Genomic DNA, 23,761 nt, shown 5'->3' with positions numbered 1-23,761 from the left:
TGCATCACCGCCTAGTATGACAACTGCTCAGCATCCAACCATAAGGCGCTACAGAGGGTAATGCGTATGGCCCAGTACATCTCTGGGGCCAAGCTTCCTGCCATCCAGGACCTATATTCTAGGCGGTGTCAGAGGAAGGCCCAAAGATTGTCAAAGACTCCAGTCACGAGTCAGAGACTGCTCTCTCTGCTACCGCATGGCCACTTGGACTATTTACATTGACCCCCCCCCCCCCCTTTGTTTTTACACTGCTGCTACTTGCTGTTTATCATATATGCATAGTCACTTTACCCCTAACTACATGTACAAATTACCTCGACTAACCTGTACCCCCGTACATTGACTCGGTACCGGTACCCCCTGTATATAGCCTCTTTATTGTGTTACTTTTTATTTAATTTTTTACTTTCGTTTATTTAGTAAATATTTTCTTAACTCCATTTCTTGAACTGCATTGTTGGTTAAAGGCTCTTAATTAAGCATTTCACAGTAAGGTCTACACCTGTTGTATTCGGCGCATGTGACAAATCAAATTTGATGTTGCGTTTATATTTTTGTTCAGTGTACATAAAGAGTTGTAGGATTACAGATGACTTGAACAGGTCTGCTAAGACTAGGAAGGTCATTACCTCCCATGAGGGGTTGAAGAGGTCGTTACAGAGTTCATCACAGAAGCTCTCCAGGGGCCACTCCTGGGTCTGGAAACAAAGCACAAGATGAATCAGAACTTCTCTTCAATGTTTGGACAAAGACACTGATTTTATAACTATCCAGTCTGTTTTTCAAACGCCTAGTACATTGATTCTCAAGTTCTGTGTTAAATAGTTTACTTTGACCGTATTCTTTAAAGGAGCTTTATCCTTGCTGACCAATCTTACCTCTTCCAAGAGACTGGAGTTGTCTGGAACGTTATCAATTAAGACTTTATGCTCCGTTGCCGGTTGATCAATGACTACGTTAGTAGTTTTCCTGCGCTTCTCCTCAGGCTCCCCCTCAAAACTGTCATTACTGCAGGAAGAAAAATATTGATCTGTGATTTGATTTCCCAACGCAGTCTTCAAATGAAGAAAGACCTGCATTATACAATTCAAATGGAAACCAAAGAGCGAAACACCTGGGTCTTGTTCATTAGGGCAAACGTAAAATGGTGCATTTCTTATTGGACAAGCCTTCACCTTCCACTCAGTTACAGAACCTTTTGGTGCCTAATGAACACAAAGTTTTGGAAGAAATAGGTCATACCTTCTCTCGTTGGGATCCAGGTCTCTGGATCGTTGCTTTGCCACTAGCTTGGCCATCCTCTTAGCCTTGTTCTTCTGCCGGTTGCTCATGCCCGGTCGAAACTCTGAGTCTATTATCTCTGCTGCCTGCATGGGCTGAAAAAAAGATAAATTACAATTGAAAATGAGTCTCTATTGATAGAACAACAAAACAATGTAAACTTACTTTCAGACAAAGTAATAAGCTACAGACATCTTAAGATGGGAGTCATTAATTTATCTGACCAAAGAGAGATTGTTCCTCAGACAGGGAGCATAACATTGTGTTTTCTTCTAACAGTGACAAATATTTATTAACAAAATGTGCACAGATGACATCCCTAAGTGAAGGCTCTGTCGTAGCCGGCCGTGACCGGGAGACCCATGCGCCGGCGCACAATTGGCCCAGCGTCGTCCAGGGTAGGGGAGGGAATGGCCGGGAAAGGGATGTGGCTTAGTTGGAAGAGCATGGCGTTTGCAATGCCAGGGTTGTGGGTTCGTTTCCCATGGGGGGCCAGTATGAAAAAATAAAATAATGTATGCACTCACTAACTGTAAGTCGCACTGGATAAGAGCGTCTGCTAAATGACTAAAATGTGAAAGACCGCACATAATGACTCGAACCCTTGCACGTTGAAAGGTGCAGGCCAGATAAGACATTGGGTGGATCAGGAACTCTGCCGTCTCTATCTACACTAATGAGATGAAGATTCCAAGGAAACAGTGTGAGCCTTTTCAAGTATGCGGATGACATGGCGGAGAGCAGCTTTGTGGAGAGCATCCTCACGTTCACTATGACAGTCTGGTATGGCAATCTGAATGTGAGGAGCAAAAGCAAACTGACCAAAATAGTAAAACACAGCCAGGAAAGTAATTGGTCGACCACAGGCACAGTTGAGCAGTGTGCTCCACAACGCAACCAAAAGGAAGGCACTGGCTGTCGTTGGCGACCCCTCCCACACTCTGCACCTTCAGTTCGAGAGGCTTACCTCTGGCCGGCGCTTCAGAATGCTCAAGGCAAAGAAGAACGTGTTCAAACATTCATTCGTTCCTTGTGCGGTTGGACTACTAAAGGCAACGTAAATTGTATCGGTATACAGTGCATTCGGAAAGTATTCAGACCCCTTGACTTTTTCCACATTTTGTTAAGTTACAGCCTTATTCTAAAATTGATTAAATTGTTATTTTTCCCCCCTCGTCAATCCTTTGTGGTAGCACCTTTGGCAGCGATTACAGCTTCGAGTCTTCTTGGCTACAAGCTTGGCACACCTGTATTTGGGAAGTTTCTCCCATTCTTCTCTGCAGATCCTCTCAAGCTCTGTCAGGTTGGATGGGGAGCGTCGCTGTACAGCTATTTGCAGGTCTCTCCAGAGATGTTAGATCGGGTTCAAGTCCGGGCTCTGGCTGGGCCACTCAAGGACATTCATAGACTTGTCCTGAAGCCACTCCTGCGTTGTCTTGGCTGTGTGCTTAGGGTTGTTGTCCTGTTGGAAGGTGAACCGTCACCCCAGTCTGAGGTCCTGAGTGCTCTGGAGCAGGTTTTCATCAAGGATCTCTCTGTATTTTGCTCCATTCATCTTTCCCTCGATTCTGACTAGTCTCCCTTTCCCTGCCGCAGAAAAACCTCCACACAGCATGACGCTGCCACCCCCATGCTTCACCGTAGGGATGGTGCCAGGTTTCCTCCAGACGTGATGCTTGGCATTCAGGCCAAAGAGTTCAATCTTGGTTTCATCAGACCAGAGAATCTGAGAGTCCTTTAGGTGCCTTTTGGCAAACTCCAAGCGGGCTGTCATGTGCCTTACTGAGGAGTGGCTTGCATCTAGCAACTACCATAAAGACCTGGTTGGTGGGGTGCTGCAGCTATTTTTGTCCTTCTGGAAGGTTGTCCCATCTCCACAGAGGAACCAATCACATTTTATTTATAAACACTTTTTACATCAGCAGATGTCACACAGTGCTCTACAGAAACTCAGCCTAAAACCCCAAACAGCAAGCAATGCAGATGTAGAAGCACGGTGGCTAGGAAAAACTCCCTAGATGAGCTCCATCAGAGTGACCATCGAGTTCTTGGTCACCTCCCTGACCAAGGCCCTTCTCCCCCGATTGCTCAGGTTTTCCAAACTTCTTCCATTTAAGAATGATGGATGCCACGGTGTTCTTGGACCTTCTACGCTGCAGACATTTTTCCCCAGATCTGTGCCTCGACACAATCCTGTCTAGGAGCTCTACGGACAATGTTGAGTCGCATTATAAAGGGTCTGAATATTTATGTAAATAAGGTACAGTGGGGGAAAAAAGTATTTAGTCAGCCACCAATTGTGCAAGTTCTCCCACTTAAAAAGATGAGGCCTGTAATTTATCATAATAGGTACACATCAACTATGACAGACAAATTGAGAAAAAAAAAATCCAGAAAATCACATTGTAGGATTTTTAATGAATTTATTTGCAAATTATGGTGGAAAATAAGTATTTGGTCACCTACAAACAAGCAAGATTTCTGGCTCTCACAGACCTGTAACTTCTTCTTTAAGAGGCTCCTCTGTCCTCCACTCGTTACCTGTATTAATGGCACCTGTTTGAACTTGTTATCAGTATAAAAGACACCTGTCCACAACCTCAAAAAGTCACACTCCAAACTCCACTATGGCCAAGACCAAAGAGCTGTCAAAGGACACCAGAAACAAAATTGTAGACCTGCACCAGGCTGGGGAGACTGAATCTGCAATAGGTAAGCAGCTTGGTTTGAAGAAATCAACTGTGGGAGCAATTATTAGGAAATGGAAGACATACAAGACCACTGATAATCTCCCTCGATCTGGGGCTCCACGCAAGATCTCACCCCGTGGGGTCAAAATGATCACAAGAACGGTGAGCAAAAATCCCAGAACCACACGGGGGGACCTAGTGAATGACCTGCAGAGAGCTGGGACCAAAGTAACAAAGCCTACCATCAGTAACACACTACGCCGCCAGGGACTCAAATCCTGCAGTGCCAGACGTGTCCCCCTGCTTAAGCCAGTACATGTCCAGGCCCGTCTGAAGTTTGCTAGAGTGCATTTGGATGATCCAGAAGAGGATTGGGAGAATGTCATATGGTCAGATGAAACCAGAATATAACTTTTTGGTAAAAACTCAACTCGTCGTGTTTGGAGGACAAAGAATGCCGAGTTGCATCCAAAGAACACCATACCTACTGTGAAGCATGGGGGTGGAAACATCATGCTTTGGGGCTGTTTTTCTGCAAAGGGACCAGGACGACTGATCCGTGTAAAGGAAAGAATGAATGGGGCCATGTATCGTGAGATTTTGAGTGAAAACCTCCTTCCATCAGCAAGGGCATTGAAGATGAAACGTGGCTGGGTCTTTCAGCATGACAATGATCCCAAACACACCGCCTGGGCAACGAAGGAGTGGCTTCGTAAGAAGCATTTCAAGGTCCTGGAGTGGCCTAGCCAGTCTCCAGATCTCAACCCCATAGAAAATCTTTGGAGGGAGTTGAAAGTCCGTGTTGCCCAGCGACAGCCCCAAAACATCACTGCTCTAGAGGAGATCTGCATGGAGGAATGGGCCAAAATACCAGCAACAGTGTGTGAAAACCTTGTGAAGACTTACAGAAAACGTTTGACCTGTGTCATTGCCAACAAAGGGTATATAACAAAGTATTGAGAAACTTTTGTTATTGACCAAATACTTATTTTCCACCATAATTTGCAAATAAATTCATTAAAAATCCTACAATGTGATTTTCTGGATTTTCTTTTCTCATTTTGTCTGTCATAGTTGACGTGTACCTATGATGAAAATTACAGGCCTCTCTCATCTTTAAGTGGGAGAACTTGCACAATTGGTGGCTGACTAAATACTTTTTTTCCCCACTGTATATCTACATATATTTTTGTATGTAATTATTTTAGCAACATTTTCTAAAAACCTGTTTTTGCTTTGTCATTATGGGGATTTGTGTGTAGATTGATTAAAATAAACAAATAAAAATCTCATCAATTTTAGAATAAGGCTGTAACGTAACAAAATGTGGAAAAGGAGAAGGGGTTTGAATACTTTCCGAATGCACTGTATATGCATCTCCTCATAAGAAACAAGTCTCCCATAAGGACCTATAAGCTCTGCCCATTAGATTTTCCACAAATGATACTTTTTGTAAAACACTACTATTCTTCCTTTCTATATGATTTGATTACATTTCATAGACGCCTGGTCTTTCGTCATGAAACTTTGCACAATGATGTCACTTCGATTGACCACGTTATTTTCGAAATGACGCATAATATTGTATACTACCCTCAAAGTACATTCTGGGTTCAAAACAAGAAGTCCTACAAACACAAGCTTAGTACTGATAGAAAAGTAAGAGCTGTGGGATTATGATAAAGGTGTCAGAAACAATGTCACCACTACAGAGCCCTACATTACAAGATGGTGCCGACAGACAGTCACCCGGTTTCTAGATCCTTGCAAAGACGGTTTTGATCACGTGGACTGGGAAATGTTCTGGGTTGCCTCAGAATAGTATCGATGTATACACCGACTCAGTGACTGGGTTCATCAGGAAGTGCATAGAGGATGTTTTCCTACTCTGACGATTAGAATTTAACAAAACCAAAAACCGTGGCTAGATGGCAGCATTTGTGCAAAACTGAAAGCGCGAACCACCGCATTTAACCACGGAAAGGTGACTGGAAATATGGACGTGTACAAAGAGACCAGCAATGACCTCCGTAAGGCAATCAGAGGCAAAACAACAGTACAGGGACAACGTGGAGTCGCAATTCAACGGCTCATTCGTGGAATTTCTTTCCTTCTTAATGCATTTGAGCCAATCAGTTGTGTTGTGACAAGGTAGGGGGGTATACAGAAGATAGCCCTATTTGGTAAAATACCAAGTCCATATTATGGCAAGAACAGCTCAAATAAGCAAAGAGAAATGACAGTCCATCATTACTTTAAGACATGAAGGTCAGTCAATTCGGAAAATGTCAAGAACTTTTAACGTTTCTTCAAGTGCAGTCGCAAACCAAGCGCTATGATGAAACCGGCTCTCATGAGGACCGCCACAGGAAAGGAAGACCCCGAGTTACCTCTGCTGCAGAGAGAGGTAGAGTTCATTAGAGTTAACTGCACCTCAGATTGCAGCCCAAATAAATGCTTCAGAGTTCAAGTAACAGACATCTCAACATCAACTGTTCAGACGAGACTGCGTGAAATCAGGCCTTCATGGTCAAATTGCTGCAAAGAAACCACTACTAAAGGACACCAATAAGAAGAAGAGACTTGCTTGAGCCAAGAAACAAGAACAAATGGACATTAGACTGGTGGAAATCTGTCCTTTGGTCTGATGAGTCCAAATTTGAGATTTTTGGTTCCAACAGCAATGAGTTGGACCGCAGAGTGAAGGAAAAGCAGCCAACAAGTGCTCAGCATATGTGGGAACTCCTTTAAGACCGTTGGAAAAAGCATTCCTCATGAAGCTGGTTGAGAGAACGCCAAGAGTGTGCAAAGCTGTCATCAAGGCAAAGGGTGGCTAGTTTGAAGAATCTCAAATATGTTGTTTTCATTGGTTTAACACTTTTTTGGTTACTACATGATTCCATGTATTATTTCATAGTTTTAATGTCTTCACTATTATTCTACAATGTAGAAAATAGAAATAAAAGAAAAGCCCTTGAATGAGTAGGTGTGTCCAAACTTTTTACTGGTACTGTATATTTTTTATACCTAATGGTAGCGCTCTAAACATTCGTAAATTCCCATAGGAACACAGACATTAAGAAGTGCAGGCCATGCTTTAATTTTTCATTTTTACATACATATGAGAATGTTGAAGTCTACCTATCCATTGATGTAAATACATCCCCTGTCGGATTCCCAGTTCGTCAACTAGATCGCAGTAGGTGATCACATGACGTCTCTTGGCCACTTAAATCCAGTTGCGTCTGGTTTGGGTAGTTAGTCACTAGCTAGGTTTCCATCCAATTGGCGACCGAGTTTCATGTGAATATTCTAAAATCAGCATAAAAACAATATGCACATTTCCCACCAGACATGAGTTTTCATCCAGTTTACTTGTTGCGGATAAAAGGCTGTGCGTGATGATGTAGTGCACATAAAAATAACTTATGGTTAAATTCCAGGGAAATTTGTATTAATGTACCGAAAGTTAAAATGGGATTATCCTATTTTCAACTCTACTGATGGTTTTCAAATCAAATTTTATTGGCCACATGCGCCAAATACAACAGGTGTAGACATTACAGTGAAATGCTTACTTACAGCCCTTAACCAACAATGCATTTATTTTTTTATAAAAAAGTAAAATAAAACAAAAAAAAGTGTTGAGAAAAAAAGAGCAGAAGTAAAATAAAATAACAGTAGGGAGGCTATATACAGGGGGGGTACCGGTGCAGAGTCAATGTGCGGGGCACCGGCTAGTTGAGGTAATATGTACATGTGAGTAGAGTTAAAGTGACTATGCATAAATCATTAACAGAGTAGCAGCAGCGTAAAAAGATAGCAGAAAGAACAGTCTATGACTAGGGTGGCTGGAGTCTTTGACAATTTTGAGGGCCTTCCTCTGACACCGCCTGGTATAGAGGTCCTGGATGGCAGGAAGCTTGGCCCCAGTGATGTACTGGGCCGTACGCACTACCCTCGGTCACTAAAAATGTTTTATATAGCAATGTTGCACGACATACCAAAACTTCTGTACTTTTCCGATACTAGAACATGAAAAACAGTTATGTACTAGAATGTTACATCTGTCAAATGTGTCTCATGGATCAACTCTGTCCATCAGTGCAGCCGAGGTCCCCCTTATAGTGCGAAAAGCACAGTGCCTGCTCCTCTTAGCCTGCAATGTGAGTCTGGGCTGCATCATGTTAGCTCCCCACTCATGCTGCACGGAAGTTAACACACTTGAATAATGCGACATTGCATGTAGACATTTTGAAACTGTTAATTACTGTTATTACGGTACATTGCAAAATAATGTCCATACAGGCTAGAACACTTTAAAATGCAAGAAGATACCGGTAGCTTCCAGTTTTGTAGGCTAACTTTTCTTGCTAGCTTACAGCTGAAGCTATCAATTCACTATCCAGGTAATTTGTGTGTGATATATGCAAACCATAATATGCTGATTTCAAAGCTGATGGCCACCAAAACCAAATGTTTTTTTATTTTTTTAAGTCGCTCTCTTACGTCTCTCCCAAAGATGATCTATTGCGTCAGCGAACTGACTCTGGGCCGTCCCCCTCTTGCCTCGTAAATTACATCATTACTGGTTTAAGAGACAGCGTGCACTTATCAAATAAGCTACTTCTATGCAAATGTTGTTGATCCGTACAAAAATGTATGTCCCAAATGGAAGGGAAACAGATTGTCATCTGTATCCTCATGAAAATCAGCCAAAACAAGCTCAAAAACTCAATGCATGCACACTCCTATTGAATATGCATTCATGTGAATAGGCCTAGGCTTACCCAGTTCATCAAGAGATTTACCATTCAAATAAATGATCACCATTATGTTATGTAGTTAGATTGTTTTTACCAAAGTAAATTTGATTGTATGATTGATTCATTAACGCATACATGGCTGTCTCTGAAAAATGTTGACGTAAATAATGTCAAACGTATTGATATTGAACTCAAGAGATGCCCAACGATTGAACAGAGCAGTAGCTGAGTTTCTGTCTGGATCAAGTGCCATTCTGTGACTTTGGTTAATATGCCTTCTTTTTTTGCAGCGGTATCGTTTTGGTATTGAGTATCGTGATGGTATCAAGAATTGTGAAACTAGACCTGGTATCGAAGTAAAAATTCTGGTTTGTCTTCTTTGCCTTTCTCCCATAATGCAGCTCATCTATTTTGACTGATTACGTAACTACGTATCGACCATTATATTTAGACCATTATGTTACTATCAGTATAGTCTAGCGAGACTATCAGTATAACTGTCCGTTCTCTGAGTTCGTTCTGACAGCCCGTCCATTGTGAGCTATCAAGTTGATTTCCTGCGAGAAAAAAAAAAATACTTAATTGTTTCTCTCTCTCCCCCCCTCTCATTAATCCATGCAACATAAATGTGAATAATTGTCACTCATCGGCCCCAAGGGGGTCCTTGTTTCCTCAATGCCTCTCAAAGCTCATTGGAGGAGGTGGTCTGAGGGAGGGACCTTGGATCCTATCCTCCAGTGAGCTTTGAGAGGCATTGAGAAAATAGGGACGGAGGAAGCAAGGATTTGACGGCCAGTAACGTTTTCATACAGTCTATGAGCCAAAGCATGTTATGTAAGGACCTCCTCCAATGTCTTCCTACTGGACAACCCAGTCATAGTTGGACAAGTTACAGCATGCCCCCTCTGGCCTCTGTCCAAGTTTGGTTATACATAGCCAGGTAATGCCTGAAGGGTCAAAAATATACCTGGCAATGCTGTTTGGTGCTGAAAGAAGCACCAAGCTTCTAAGCCCAGCTTCACACACCGAGTATGGTTACATGCACACAATAATGTGATTATTGTGGATAGTCATAATATAACAGTTTGATTAAAACATTTACATGATTTGCGAGAACAACGATTTCCCTAATAATCCTGTTTATATGGACACATCTGAAATCAGGCTACCTGATGGCACTCTGATAAATGCAGATAATCGCCAATCAAGATAAACGTTCTACCACTGCGACCATGGTATTTTTGGGAAGCATATTGGATTCCGAGGTCGGACATATAAAGTTTGTATGTGAAAACTACTTCTAAGACTCATTCATTCAGTCGTCCCGAACTCACTCCACTCGTGCTAAAGAGGGAGGCTCGCTCAGCTGGTGCTAGCACATGTGCAGATCAAATAAACAGCTGGAACGACGATTTAAAAATTACTCAGAAAACCAGTTGTCCAAAATCGGCGTATGCTTCCTTCGATTTTGACCTTACGCCGAATATGATGAGCAGAGTGAGGTGTTTACATGACTATTGCGTAATCTGCCTACTGCCATAATCAGTTTAATATTGAATTATTACTGTGCATGTAAACGTACTCACAGTCTGCCACTGTCGTGACCAGGATGAACCTATACTTAGAAAGCTAAGTTAAGGGCCTCCCGAGTGGCGCAGCGGTCTAAGGCACTGCATCGTAGTGCCTGAGGCGTCACTACAGATCCGGGTTCGATCCAGGGCTGTGTCGCAGCCGGCCGTGACCGGGAGACCCATGAGGCGACGCACAATTGGCCCAGCGTCGTCCGGGTTAGGGGAGGGTTTGGCCGGTCGGGATGTCCTTGTCCCATCGCGCTCTAGCTACTCCTGTGGTGGGACGGGCGCATGCACGCTGACAGGGTCACCAGTTGTACGGTGTTTCTTCCGACACATTGGTGCGGCTGGCTTCCGGGTTAAGCGAGCAGTGCATCAAGAAGCAGTGAGGCTTGGCACGGTCGTGTTTTGGAGGACGCATGGCTCTCGACCTTCACCTCTCCCGAGTCCGTACAGGAGTTGCAGGGATGGGACAAGACTGTCACTACCAATTGGATATAACGAAATTGGGGAGAAGGGGTAAAAAAAAATTACAATAATAGAAAGCTAAGTTACTGGGAAAGGATAGTAGCCTGCACTTGATGTTACCCAGGATGAGTTCAGTAGTGAGAAAATGCTTTGCATCAGTGAGAGATTACTTGGATTTATCCAATAAGAATTTTCATTTTCCGTTGCAAAATGTTCTACAATATTTTTTGTTGCATGGCCTAATGAACAAAACCCTGGAGTCAAGCTTCATAGGATGCTGTTCAAAGTTGAAAGGAATTACTGACTCCATAACTTGGAGCTCAACATACAGCAGCAGCGTAAAGGAGGAAAGTTGGAAATGGTGGTAGTGTGACCTACTCACCACGTGGTTGCCGGTGCTGGAGCAGGGTTCAGAGCCCTTCCCTCCCTGTCCCTGGGCCTTAGGGCCACTCAGCGTGCAGGTGTACTGGGTGTCCAGGTCCTCATCGTTGAACAGCTCCATCGTGTCCATGCCGATGGCGGCACCCATGTCCAGTCCCAGCTTCCTCTGCAGCAGCTTCCTCTGGCGGGCCAGACGCTCTTTAGGGTCCACCTCACCTGGCAGGGGAGAGCATAGAGAGGGTACGGTGCTTGTAGATAATACCAACTCTGGAGAAACTCCCATTTATGTAGAGAACACACGGACACTTACGGCTGGCTTCCCGGACACAGATTAAGCCCCTAGTCCTGGACTAAAAATCTCCATTGAATGCGTTTTAGACCAGGACTAATGTGTGTCCCCGAAACCAGCATTTAAGGTATAAATGAAGGCTTCATTCTGCATGTTCCTGTATTTAGGGGACGTAAGTAGGGAGGTAGACTGACAGGAAGGCAAGTGAACTAGAGATCAGAGTATTGATTAACAGCAGAGGTCAGGTAAACTGTACTTTCACAGGCTGCAGCCACAATATATCAGAGGCACAAAAGTCACTCTGGACTAGTGTAGCAAAGCACACAAACATTAACTGTGACAGGACCTTGAACATATGAAAGAGTAGTGAATACTAGGAGGACTACAGGAGGCTGGGGGAACAAAAAATAAATAAAAATGATTATGAAGTTGAGATAGAGAACAAAGATTGGAGCCGTTTGAATTCAAACTCGTCACTTGGATCATCACATCGTCATGGAAAAGCAAACGAGAGCATACAGATCCAAATGGTCTAAAGGAAAAATCATATGGGCCCTGGTCCAAAAAGAATGCTATATATAGGATTATGGTGCCAGTCGGGAGAGATTCAGAATGCAACATTGAAACTAAATCCTGACACCCTACAGTGTCAAATAATTGTTTGGAGTCAGGCACAAGTTTCACAACGAATGTCAATACAGCGGCTGACTCAATCTAAGCATCTGGCTACTTGTTCAACAGAAGCACAACCAGACATAGCCTATCCATGTGGTCACATATCTGATTCTCCCATAACATTCCTTCTAATTGGATAATAACAGACACAAACCAACCTATTAGGAGCCTCACTGAGCACAGGTGTTCGTAGGAGGAGTTAAGAGTTAAAAAGCAGATGTTTACCATTCTGGCGGTTGGGGGGGTGAGAGAGACGTTGGCTGGGTGGGGTTGGGGGAATGGGATGGGAGGGTGGGGGTGGAGGCCTACTGTTTTAATGTTTTATTTTCCTGTTTATACTGAATGCATTACTTAAACTTTAAAATATGATCAAAATTATCAATACTTTGTAGTTATGTACCTTTTGTAATGTTTTCATGTTTTCCTCTTCTGAGTGGCAGCCCACATGTACAATATATGAACTAATATGGAATATGACATGATAATATTGATAAGAAAAAATGCATACCAGACTTGTCATCTTGGACCTCAAACTCAGCACCGGCAGAACCCAGCAGAGAAGCACCATGTTTGAGCAGGCGGGAGATGTCGAAGCGGTAGAAACTCAACCGGTCAGAGGAGGAGTCTTCTGGGGAGAAGTCTGCACACGACTCTGGAAGAGAGAGACACGAATTCCATTTTAATCATTTAGCAGATGTTTTTATGCAGAGCGACTTACAGTTTGTGCATTCAAGATAGCTAGGTGGGACAACCATATACCACAGGCATAGAAAGAAAATTCTTCCTCAACGTAGCTATCAATAGAGTCAGAGCTAGAATGGGGGGGGGTCAAGAAAAGGAAAAACTTGCACTTTACTTGCCAGTATCACTTGTTTATTTCAGCTTACATATCAGTCCCTCAGCCTTCGTCAGGGCTTTTTTAAAGTACAAAATGAGGAAACATGCACCTTGAGTGCTTGATTGCTGATGAAATGTCAAGGGTTTCATTTCGATGCGTGACATGAGCCCGAACCGCTTTAAAATGTGCCTGCCCACGCCTACACACTCAAGTGCCTCGTCACCTCCTGTCAATGGTTACTTAAGAGCAGTAGAGATGCAGCGCTAACATCCCAGTTACATAACAACACCCATCATTACACCCATTCCTGATGGCTAAAACAAAGCTATAGAGGCCTTTACAAAGGTAATTTAAATGCTAATCCTTTGTGTAATGGCACGTTAAGGCTTTACTTGTTACCTGCTGTCAGGATTAACAAAATACAGGCAGTTGGCTGTGACTAACGTGGCAGGTTGAGGTTGGTTCACCTTCTTTGGGCTTGGGTGACGGGTTCCACTCTGGGATATTCTTCACAATGGCCTCCACTGCCTGACCCGCAGCGATACGCGTGTCCCAGTTTGGACTTCTCAGGTACGTCAACACCTGTAGGTTATGGGAAAGCGAGAAAACATAAGACTCATAGGATGTAACACATCTCAATCAAATAGGTATCAGGTCCCGTGTGGCTCAGTTGGTAGAGCATGGCGCTTGCAACGCCAGGGTTGTGGGTTTGATTCCTACGGGGAACCAATACGAAAAATTTATGAAAATGTATGAACTCACTACTGTAAGTCGCTCTGGATAAGAGCGTCTGCTAAATGACTAAAATGTAAAAATTTAAATCAGATGGTGGGAACTTATGCGCTATTCCAGGTCAAACAGTCCACTTCTTTAATAATCACTTCAACATTCCCTGAGGCAACAAAGACAATGGGCTCTGCAACAGTCTATGACCTTTACGGGCCACCAGTTAGATTTTTCCAGACAAGGTAAAGGGGGGGGGGGGGGGTGGGGGTTTGCAAATCTGTATGGGTTTTTAAAGTATGGATGCCCTTTTGGCAGCACTGCAGGCAGATGGGTGGGGAGCTGACAACAATGTGGAATCCCTGGATCGTATTCATTATTGCACATCGTAGCAAAATGAAAAAAACATTTCTTAAGTTCAAGTAGTCTCTCCCTGTTTCAGTCTTCTTCCTTTTGGTGCCTAATAAATACAACCTTGATGTAGATAGGGACCTGACTGTGGGCACTGATGAGGACAAGCCCAGCACCCACCTTCGACAAAAGGTTGTTGAGCTCATGCGGGTGGAGTTTGACCACATCTCCTAGCTGTATGGCTGCAGCCTTCCTCGTCACCGGAGTAGTCCCAGTGTCAAGCAGGATGAATAGACGATCAAGCCTGGAGGACGAGAAAGAGTGGGAGAGAGAAAAACAAGTAGACCATAAAATAAGCTTATGCATGCATTGGTCTACATTGCATATGAGAAGAGACTTGTGAGAAGTTGCATTCATTTTTTTGCATTTCCAAATGTAACAAAAGGATATCAACTTCACGGAGCGGGAACTTGAACTTCTGCTTTGTGAAATAAGGTGTATATACACACTTCAGTTTTGCAGATTGCATTGTACATGGCACTAGGGAGGGCACTTCAAATCCAAACCATTAAATGAGTTATGACATCAATCCATCGAACCTAGAGTATACTGTGCATATTACTACAGTTTGATACGAGTATTGAACACATCTCTGCTAAAAATAAAACCGAGGGCCATTAAAAATGGCAATGCTGTGCAGTGTGGCAAAATGCCCATCCCACTCAAAGTAAAACAAATCCAACATAATCTCTAGGCTACAGATTAATACAATTGTGGTTAAGCGATGTATACATATTTTTGGGATTAGGAATAGTTTAGGCATGGAGAGAAAAAGTATTTTCCCCTTTGAGCATTCAATGCAAATGATCAGGGTGGAGCATTTAGGATTTGTTATTCATTGTTATTGTACTACCAACTAGTTAATTTCATATCAAAAGGAGGATGTTCAGCAGATTTAATATACAATGTGCATATCATTAGAATTATAGTTTCATAAATTGGCTGGAGGGTAACTGTCAATGAATCATTGCATCCAGGTAGCATTCAGTCACCTCTGGTAGAGATATATATATATATAATGCATTAGCTGAAGGCTTCAAATAGGCATCCTCTTGCGAGCCTGACTAGACAAACTCAGACACACGATTGCCCATTATATTATTTAGCCAACTAACTTACACATCAAATATGACACGAGGGAAACAAGCCACCGTACAATAACCATACATTTGGGAGACTAATCTCATCAAAATAATCTCTGGATGAAACACAAGAGCGATAATCTAATTTGCAAGATGACAGACTGGCACATTTGCAAGCAGATTGCACTTCAATTAACGGTTAGCTAAAAGTAACTTGTCTCGTTGAACATATTAGCAAGATCAATTGTATGCTATACAGGTCTGCTAGTAGCTAGCTAAAAATACATAACGTTAGCTAATTGGCAATAGCTGCTGTTTTGTAGATGCTAGCTAGCTCAGTAAAACTGGCTGGCTAAATAAAATAGCTAAAAAGCTAGCTACCGTTAATTTAGTTAGAGCTAACGTTAGCTAGTTATTACCACCATGCATTTTCATACTAGTTGGCTAGCTAGGGAATCTCACCTTGACACGGCCATGACGATTAATTGAATGCGTAAATGTGCTCTTTTGTGATCCGCATTTAACAGAAGCGATCATTTATTTAAAGTTATCCTCTTTACTTGACGCTAATCCAATGCGATAGCTAGCTAGCCTAGGCAAAGGAGGCCCTGGTGCGTCTCTCTTTAGTCACACAGCTCACCACCCGAAACCAGTCGAAATGAGTTCATCAAATCATGGCTTCAAAGTAGGTCCCTCTTGTCTCTTCAATAACTTCTTCCTAAGTTAATTGCCATTTATTAAACTTATATCACCTTAAACCTTGTATTAACCTTCAGCACTACTCCCAGATAAGTACTTTAATCTAATACGATTTAAAGAATAGTTTTGCTGTCCGCTAAAGGGAACCCAGGAGGCTGATTTTATATGAGGAGCCATCTTGCATTTATTCCTTCCTCCATAGCAGACGCCGGCTGATTGGTTAGAAGCCATTTCAGCGACCAATCAAAAATAACATTAAAGAGGAAGGTAGGAAGATAAAAAAAAAAATCCTGGCATGAAATATTTTTTTTTCCTTTTGAATTGACAAAAGCCCGCCCACGCACCTTTCATTCACCAGACAACCTTTACAATCAGGTCTGTACAATGCATTTACTCAATGGTGCAACTCAAACCATGGTGATAGCTTTGATAAAACTAATTTATTAACATAACTGTACATCAAAGCTCCATCACCAAGTATTTTAAACTTTCTTCAGAGTCACAAAGTTTAATATTTCAAGCTGCTAATTAAGCAAAACATTTTGAAATGGTCTAGCTACATTTTATACATTCTTGAAGTGTCCAGCTTGCTAAATTTGTAAATAAAAATAAATAAAAATAATTCAGCAAGCAGCCAAATCTGGCGGTCGTAGCTGAGTTTCAGAACCAGGAGCTGACCAGTGCTGAAACTGCCAGCTCGTGCAAAGACGAGAAAGTTGATTTAGCTGTGTGGCCACAGCTAGCTAACACAGTGGAGCAGTGAAATTATGGCGAAGAAATCTCATACTTTTGTTGGGTACAGTAGCTATGTTGCATAAAAATAATAGCTAGTAGCTAGATTTATGGTCAATCAGCTGCTATCTAGCTACAGTGAGGGAGCTGTCTAAAGCAAAGCCAATCAAGTTCTAGCTAGCTAACTTTGGCTGGCTAGCTATGCATTTGGCAGGAACCTAGCTAGCTAGCAAACTAGCTAACGTTACTAGTAGCTAGCTAGCTATGCTGAGGGAAAATATTATAATAACTAGCCAACCCCTTTCATCTGTGCTGAGAGTAACTAGCTAGTACTTATCAATTGGTTGTTATTTTCCTACACTTTCACTGATGGTATTATTAGTCTTTTCTCAGAGTTTGTTTGTTTGATCTAGTTTGTTTGTTTGTTCTAGTTTAGCTAAAGTATTTTGTTTATTTGATCTCATGTTTATTTGATCCCAGGGCTACCATGGACCATGCCATGGCATGGTGACCTGGCTGCCAGGTCTCACTAGACCGTAAACATCATCATGATTATGATGAATCTCCTCCAGATGTAGCCTAACATGTGGTTCTAGGATATTCAACTGAATTTAATAAATGTATATCTAATTTTTCCTCAACTTCAAGGTGACGCTTGAGGAAATATGAGGCTTGTGGCTATAACTTGGCAATAGTGAAACAGTTCTGTATGACATATCCATTTGTTTGTGAGGATGACAGAGGAGAATAAGGAAAAGCTTCAGCTTCAAGATGGAGTACACATCCAAGAAAGGGGTATTGGCATACTGCTTTAAAAAAATCATTTTCAGTAGAGAATTGTGCATTTGATTGTTGTTGTGTTGTGTTTACTGACTCCGCTTGGTTTTGACAGTGATACAACATCCCCCTCATATCAGGCTCAGCAGAAGTCAAGAAAGAGGTAGACTCATGCTCCAGGAATACAAGGTGAGATAGTTTTTATTTCCACTAAAGCTATAACCACGATATGTGAAAAGGTTGATCTTGTCATTCTTATGTTCCCTCATCTAGTTAAAAACCCTTCAAAGTAAAATCAATGTTGCAAGAGAAGTGAGAATAAAAGAACCTCAGAAGATTGCTGATAAGCAGGTAGGGAAAATACAGGTCTTGTCATTTGTGCATTATAGGCTAGAAGTCTGACCAGGGTATTGTGCCTGGCTTTCATCGTTTGGTTGTACTATTGATTTGATACATACTTACTTAAATGAGAGAGTGCATTTCTCTTATAATCTGGCCTGTCTTTGTACTATTTTCTTTTAAGTCATGCTCAGAGGAAGAAGCCTATCGATTCTTCTGCCATGAATTTGATGAGTTGGAGAGGAATGGACCTACCACTGGAACACTCTCACAACAGGTAGCCCAACCATAGTGAAGAATATACATTTGGTGGAAAATGTACAAAGATAGCTGTGATCATAAATGTATTAAAGGCCCAGTGCAGTCAAAAACATGATTTTCCTGTGTTTCATATACACTGAGTACAGGGATGCTGGCCCATGTTGACTCCAATGCTTCCCACAGTTGTGTCAAGTTGGCTGGTTGTCCTTTGGGTGTTGGACCATTCTTGATATACACAGGAAACTGTTGAGCGTGAAAATAGTTAATTGACCAATAAGAAAGAGAGTTTCAAACATCTCTGCCAATAACAGCACATTTTCCCCTCCCCACTCAGACCACTCCCAGACAGTCCTAGCAAAATTCTTGCTTGAGAAATTGCTCTTTGCTAAGAAGCTATTTTTGTTTCTTTTTTACCATTTTAATTGAAAACAATCACAGTAGCTAGGTTTCCATACAATTGGTGACAGGTGTTCATGCAAATATTCAAAAATCAGCATAAAAACAATACGTGCATTTTCCCACCAGGATGGTGATGACGTAGTACACATAAAATACCTTTAGCGGTAAAATTCCCATGTACCGAATAAAAAATCCAAGTTAAATGGGTTTTTATCGTATTTTCAACTCTACTGATGGTTTTCTCACAAAAAAGATGGTGTTATATAGCGTGTGCCCACTCTGTTATTGGCACATGCTCTCTAGCCAACAGCTCCCAGATACAGTGCAGGTAGCCCTATAGCCTACATTATGAGATTATTATGGACAAAAAAAATGCATTTGTCAAACGGCAGCCAGGCATCGATGATCATGTCACCAGAATTAGACCCTCGATATATATTGGAAGGCTCATCACCTTGCACTTTCACCATCCTGTGAAGTTCATCATAATTTAGGGAGGACCACACAACATGTCATCACGTAAACTCCAAGTTTACTTTGATATGATGGTTATTATATAAATATTTGCGCATAAAATTGTTTCCACCGACATTTCTCGCATTATACATTTTACCGACAAAAAGATCCCACCTTGGTTCGGGTATTTTGGAAAGTTTACCGACACATTTTCTGTTTCCATCAGGCCTGTCATTACATTTTTTAGCCGACATGTACTTTACTCGCATAAAAAGTTTGGATGGAAACTTGGTTAGTAAGGTACTTAATTGTTCCCCAGAAATTATTTGATATTGAGATACAAACGGCTGCATTGGACCTGTAAAACATTTTGTCATTCACCTATGTAACTGTGTTATGAAGTTGCCGCCACAATATTAATGTGCAGCCATTATTGAAACATGTTTATTTTGTTTCCATAATAGAGTGGGATAGATACTGTCATCGATATTGAGAATGTGGATGAGTGTCATAATCCTCTTGTTCCTGGAGATATTGAGACCCTTGATGTAAATCCAGACCTTTTATTTGTGCCCAGTGATTTACCAGGTGATGTAGGCCTACAGCCTTTATATTATCATTTTGAGATGGAAAGGATATACCTAGTGTTGATGTTTAGTACCTAATTGTTGCTTTTGTTGTTATTATAACTGAATGTGAAGGAAATATAATTTTAAAGTGAGAATAATTAGATTAATCTGATGACAGTAAACCAAATGAGGATTATACCAAGGTATTTGAAGCCCCGTTTTCTGGAGGATGAAGGATTTTATGTCTGTGAGAGACCCCAAGTGCCGAGGAAGATGATGAACAAAATGGACAACCGGCTGATTGAAGAAGAAAAGGTATTGATTCATGTTAGATCGATAATAAGTACATTCCGTTACGTAATCACAATATTTTCCATTTTGTATTTCAGTATGTTTAGGGAGTAAAGGTTGACTTATATTGAGTGGTTACATAATGCATATTTGTAATAATTTAATCGCATCATATGAGCAGCCTTTTCACGGCTCTCTTTAGAATTATGGTTATGAAACATGTGTTACGCAATATCTAAAAAGAGCACAGGAATGAGGAGTATTCATGTTCACATTCAGATTTCAACAAATGGTGCCTTTTACCATTCAGGAAATATATGGAATCGGATCTAATGAAACATTTTATGCAATGCTTAGCTAAATGACTAAAATGTAAAATTGCTGATATAAAGGCACATTACATTTGATCTGATTTTATCTACAGCAAAGTACCACGCTGACCTTTTTCTTGTGTAAGCAAAAGTGAGCAGAGATGCTGTCCATTTGTTGTTGTTCAGGGACAGTCCTGGTTTGGAGAGAATGGTTGCGTGATTGCTATTCCGGACCCAATCCAGAAGTATTGGCATTGTAAAGTAGATTTCCCATTCTCAAGCCAGTCTCCTTGTCTGGCCACAGTGCACATAAGGGTGAGTCTGTCCTTGAGTGTACTATGTGTGATGTAAAATGTGTAATGTTGTACTGTCTTATGAGTGGAATGGCTTGTTACATATAAAGTCCCTCTTTTCAAAGACACTTGACCTAATTCCACCTGTCATTAATACCATGCTTGAAGCACCTACAGCAGTCAGTAACACCATGTCCCCTTACAGCCTGATAAACTGCGAAGTGCAGGATCTGTTGTCTCTAATGCAGAGGCCAGTGCAGGGCTGTGGCAGCTTGACCTGAACCTAGCCAGGCTGAATTTCACCCACCATCCCCTGTTCTGTACAGAGCATGTGTTGGCTCAGAGACTGTATGAGCTCTATGAGCGTTATGAAACCCGTGAGATGAAGGGTGCAACTACCTTTCTGCGGGAAAAGGTACAACACTATCATTAGATTTACGATTTAAATCATTTGGGGAAAGTAATGCAGTCATACAGTAGTATATTGTTAATCTGAAGAAAAATAATTGTACCTCACACTGGTAGCTAAGGGGACTGAGGAAGTCAGAAACAGCCTTGACCACCACTGATGAAACTGCTCCTGGCTCCAAGTTACGGGATCTGAGACAGGAAATACGGTGAGAGGGATTTCTGTTCTAAGAAATACGATTATTTACTGTACCTATATGTTTGTAAAGGTATTGCTGTAATGAATCTGCTCACTGCAGAAAGACCCATGTAGCACTGAAGAATGAGAGGCAGGCAGACATCTCTCTGGTGAGGAACATTGTTGCTGCTTGGAAGCGCATCAAAACCCTCAGGGCCAAGAACGGCTATGTGAGCACCACTGTGAAACTACAGCTGCATAAGTAAGCATCATTTGTATTGTTTTGACATACACTACCAGTCAAAAGTTTGAACACACCTACTCATTCAAGGGTTTTTCTTTATTTTTACTATTTTCTACATTGTAGAATAATAGTGAAGACATCAAAACTATGAAATAACACTTATGGAATCATGTAGTAACCAAAAAAGTGTTAAACAAATCAAAATATATTTCAAATAGCCACCCTTTGCCTTGATGACAGCTTTGCACACTCTTGGCATTCTCTCTCAACCAGCTTCATGAGGTAGTCACCTGGAATGCATTTCAATTAACAGGTGTGCCTTCTTAAAAGTTAATTTGTTTGAGCAAATCAGTTGTGTTGTGACAAAGTAGGGGGGGGATATACAGAAGATAGCCCTATTTGGTAAAAGACCAAGTCCATATTATGGCAAGAACAGCTCAAATAAGCAAAGAGAAACGACAGTCCATCATTACTTTAAGACATGAAAGTCAGTCAATTCGGAAAATGTCAAGAACTTTGAAGTTTCTTCAAGTGCAGTCGCAAAAACCATCAAGCGCTATGATGAAACTGGCTCGCATGAGGACCGCCACAGGAATGGAAGACCCAGAGTTGCCTCTGCTGCAGAGGATAAGTTCATAAGAGTTACCAGCCTCAGAAATTGCAGCCCAAATAAATGCTTCACAGAGTTCAAGTAACAGACACATCTCAACATCAACTGTTCAGAGGAGAACGTGTGAATCAGGCCTTCATGGTCAAATTGCTGCAAAGAAGCCACTACTAAAGGACACCAATAAGAAGAAGAGACTTGCTTGGGCCAAGAAACACGAGCAATGGACATTAGACCGGTGGAAATCTGTCCTTTGGCTTGGAGTCCAAATTTGAACCGCTGTGTCTTTGTGAGAAGTGGTGTGGGTGAACGGATGATCTCCGCATGTGTATTTCCCACCGTAAAGCATGGAGGAGGAGGTGTTATGGTGTGGGGGTGCTTTACTGGTGACACTGTCTGTGATTTATTTAGAATTCAAGGCACACTTAACCAGCATGGCTACCACAGCATTCTGCAGCGATACACCATCACATCTGGTTTGGGCTTAGTGGGACTACCATTTGTTTTTCAACAGGACAATGACCCAACACACCTGCAGGCTGTGTAAGGGCTATTTTACCAAGAAGGAGAGTGATGGAGTGCTGCATCAAATGACCTGGCCTCCGCAATCCCCCGACCTCAATCAAATTGAGATGGTTTGGGATGAGTCGGACAGCAGAGTGAAGGAAAAGCAGCCAACAAGTGCTCAGCATATGTGGGAACTCCTTCAAGACTGTTGGAAAAGCATTCCAGGTGAAGCTGTTTGAGAGAATGCCAAGAGTGTGCAAAGCTGTCAACAAGGCAAAGGGTGGCTATTTGAAGAATTTCTAATATAATATATATTCTGATTTGTTTAACACTTTTTTAGTTACTACATGATTCTATATGTGTTATTTCATAGTTTTGATGTCATCACTATTATTCTACAATGTATAAAATAGTAAAAAATAAAGAAAAACCCTTGAATGAGTAGGTGTGTCCAAACTTTTGACTGGTACTGTAGGATAGGCCTATATATACTGTACATGCAAATTCTGGCCATAAAGTCATCGGTCATATCACATGAACAACACACATCGAGCCTCGTTATTGTTATTTTATTGTGTTACTATGTCCTTTTTAAAAAATTTTGCAAATATTTTTCTTAATTTTGTAACTCTGCATTGTTGGGAATGGGCTCGTAAGTAAGCATTTAATGGTCAAATCTACATCTGTTGTATTCCGTGGATGTAACCAATCAAATTTGATTTTGATTTGATTCATATTACTTCACCCTCACATTGACTTTTAAAGTCATTGCAAAGCATACAGGGTTTATCATCTTAAAGTAGGCTATTCATGTGTTCAGCATTTAGGATAGGGCAGTTGTTACTATAGATATACTAGAGAACGCATCTCCTGTCTTTACAATGGCTGCTTCTGTGGCAGAGCCATTTAAGGCTACATCTATTTGAAAGTGTTCCATTTCTTTTACTTCTATGAGTGTTATGACAGTTCGTAATGAAACTGAAAAGGTGCATACTATCACTTAGTGTGTTGTAGTGGGTATAGTCTGAACAGGTATAAAGCCAAGGTTGGTGATTTACTGCCACTTGCAGTTATGGAATGTTTGCTCAGGAGTATAATCCATTGGCTGATCCCTCCTGCTGACCTGGATGGAATTCTGTGAACCTTGCTTAACCCATAGCAAGTTCCATCCATTTGACGAATGGCCCTCAGTGGCACTGCCAATGATACCAAAAAATATTTGGGTCAAGTGTGCCCTCTATCCAACTCTATGGTTGTAACCGGGAAGTATTTAGAAAGCAGTGCAATTTATCTTTTTCATTGAAACTAATCTCATTCACAGAGTGAAGGCCAGGATCACCGACAGCGCGACAAACAGAACTGGGACAGATGAGCACATGAAAGCAAGCGTCTTCTCTCTTGACAATCTCTTAACATAACTGTTATTAATAAACGATAGCAGTACTGTTTGTAATAACCTTTGTTGCATAGTTTTTCGCGTAAACATCATATTGCAGGCAAGGCTCTACACAGATG

The 23,761-nt window shown here is 41.6% G+C and overlaps 2 protein-coding genes across 2 annotated transcripts in view; one reads left to right on the top strand and one right to left on the bottom strand.

Moving 5' to 3' along the window:
- Nucleotides 1–16,011, bottom strand: part of LOC311110634 (TATA-binding protein-associated factor 172-like) — a 66,159-nt gene extending 50,148 nt beyond the window's left edge. Inside the window, exons 1-8 of the mRNA XM_084153170.1 lie at nucleotides 15,638–16,011; nucleotides 14,214–14,337; nucleotides 13,427–13,541; nucleotides 12,630–12,773; nucleotides 11,159–11,373; nucleotides 1,243–1,376; nucleotides 879–1,008; nucleotides 630–698 (exon numbers count right to left, since the gene is read on the bottom strand). Coding sequence (XP_084009296.1) covers nucleotides 630–698; nucleotides 879–1,008; nucleotides 1,243–1,376; nucleotides 11,159–11,373; nucleotides 12,630–12,773; nucleotides 13,427–13,541; nucleotides 14,214–14,337; nucleotides 15,638–15,651 — 945 coding nt within the window. The 5' untranslated portion in view covers nucleotides 15,652–16,011. The remainder of the gene's footprint in view (nucleotides 1–629; nucleotides 699–878; nucleotides 1,009–1,242; nucleotides 1,377–11,158; nucleotides 11,374–12,629; nucleotides 12,774–13,426; nucleotides 13,542–14,213; nucleotides 14,338–15,637) is intronic.
- LOC311110632 (protein CC2D2B-like) lies at nucleotides 15,310–23,682 on the top strand. Its single transcript, XM_084153166.1, has 12 exons — nucleotides 15,310–15,373; nucleotides 17,255–17,401; nucleotides 17,499–17,572; nucleotides 17,657–17,734; nucleotides 17,907–17,999; nucleotides 19,303–19,426; nucleotides 19,586–19,722; nucleotides 20,196–20,324; nucleotides 20,508–20,717; nucleotides 20,828–20,919; nucleotides 21,010–21,150; nucleotides 23,568–23,682. Exons 2-12 carry the CDS (start codon nucleotides 17,341–17,343, stop codon nucleotides 23,662–23,664), a joined length of 1,236 nt encoding a protein of 411 aa, XP_084009292.1. The 5' UTR covers nucleotides 15,310–15,373; nucleotides 17,255–17,340; the 3' UTR covers nucleotides 23,665–23,682.
- Nucleotides 23,683–23,761: the final 79 nt, after the last annotated feature.

The sequence above is a fragment of the Coregonus lavaretus genome (genome assembly GCF_964263955.1).
Source record: "Coregonus lavaretus genome assembly, chromosome: 36".
In the NCBI taxonomy this organism is placed as follows: domain Eukaryota; kingdom Metazoa; phylum Chordata; class Actinopteri; order Salmoniformes; family Salmonidae; genus Coregonus; species Coregonus lavaretus.
This window is presented reverse-complemented; position numbering and strand designations above follow the sequence as displayed.

What these genes read in the sequence shown, in the direction of transcription:
- LOC311110632 (XM_084153166.1), top strand. Translation starts at nt 17,341, where the DNA reads ATGACAGAGGAGAATAAGGAAAAGCTTCAGCTTCAAGATGGAGTACAC. An exon ending in TGTGCCCAGTGATTTACCAG is followed by an intron (nt 19,427 to 19,585) that starts GTGATGTAGGCC and finishes ATCTGATGACAG; the next exon opens with TAAACCAAATGAGGATTATA. An exon ending in GATCTGAGACAGGAAATACG is followed by an intron (nt 20,920 to 21,009) that starts GTGAGAGGGATT and finishes TGCTCACTGCAG; the next exon opens with AAAGACCCATGTAGCACTGA.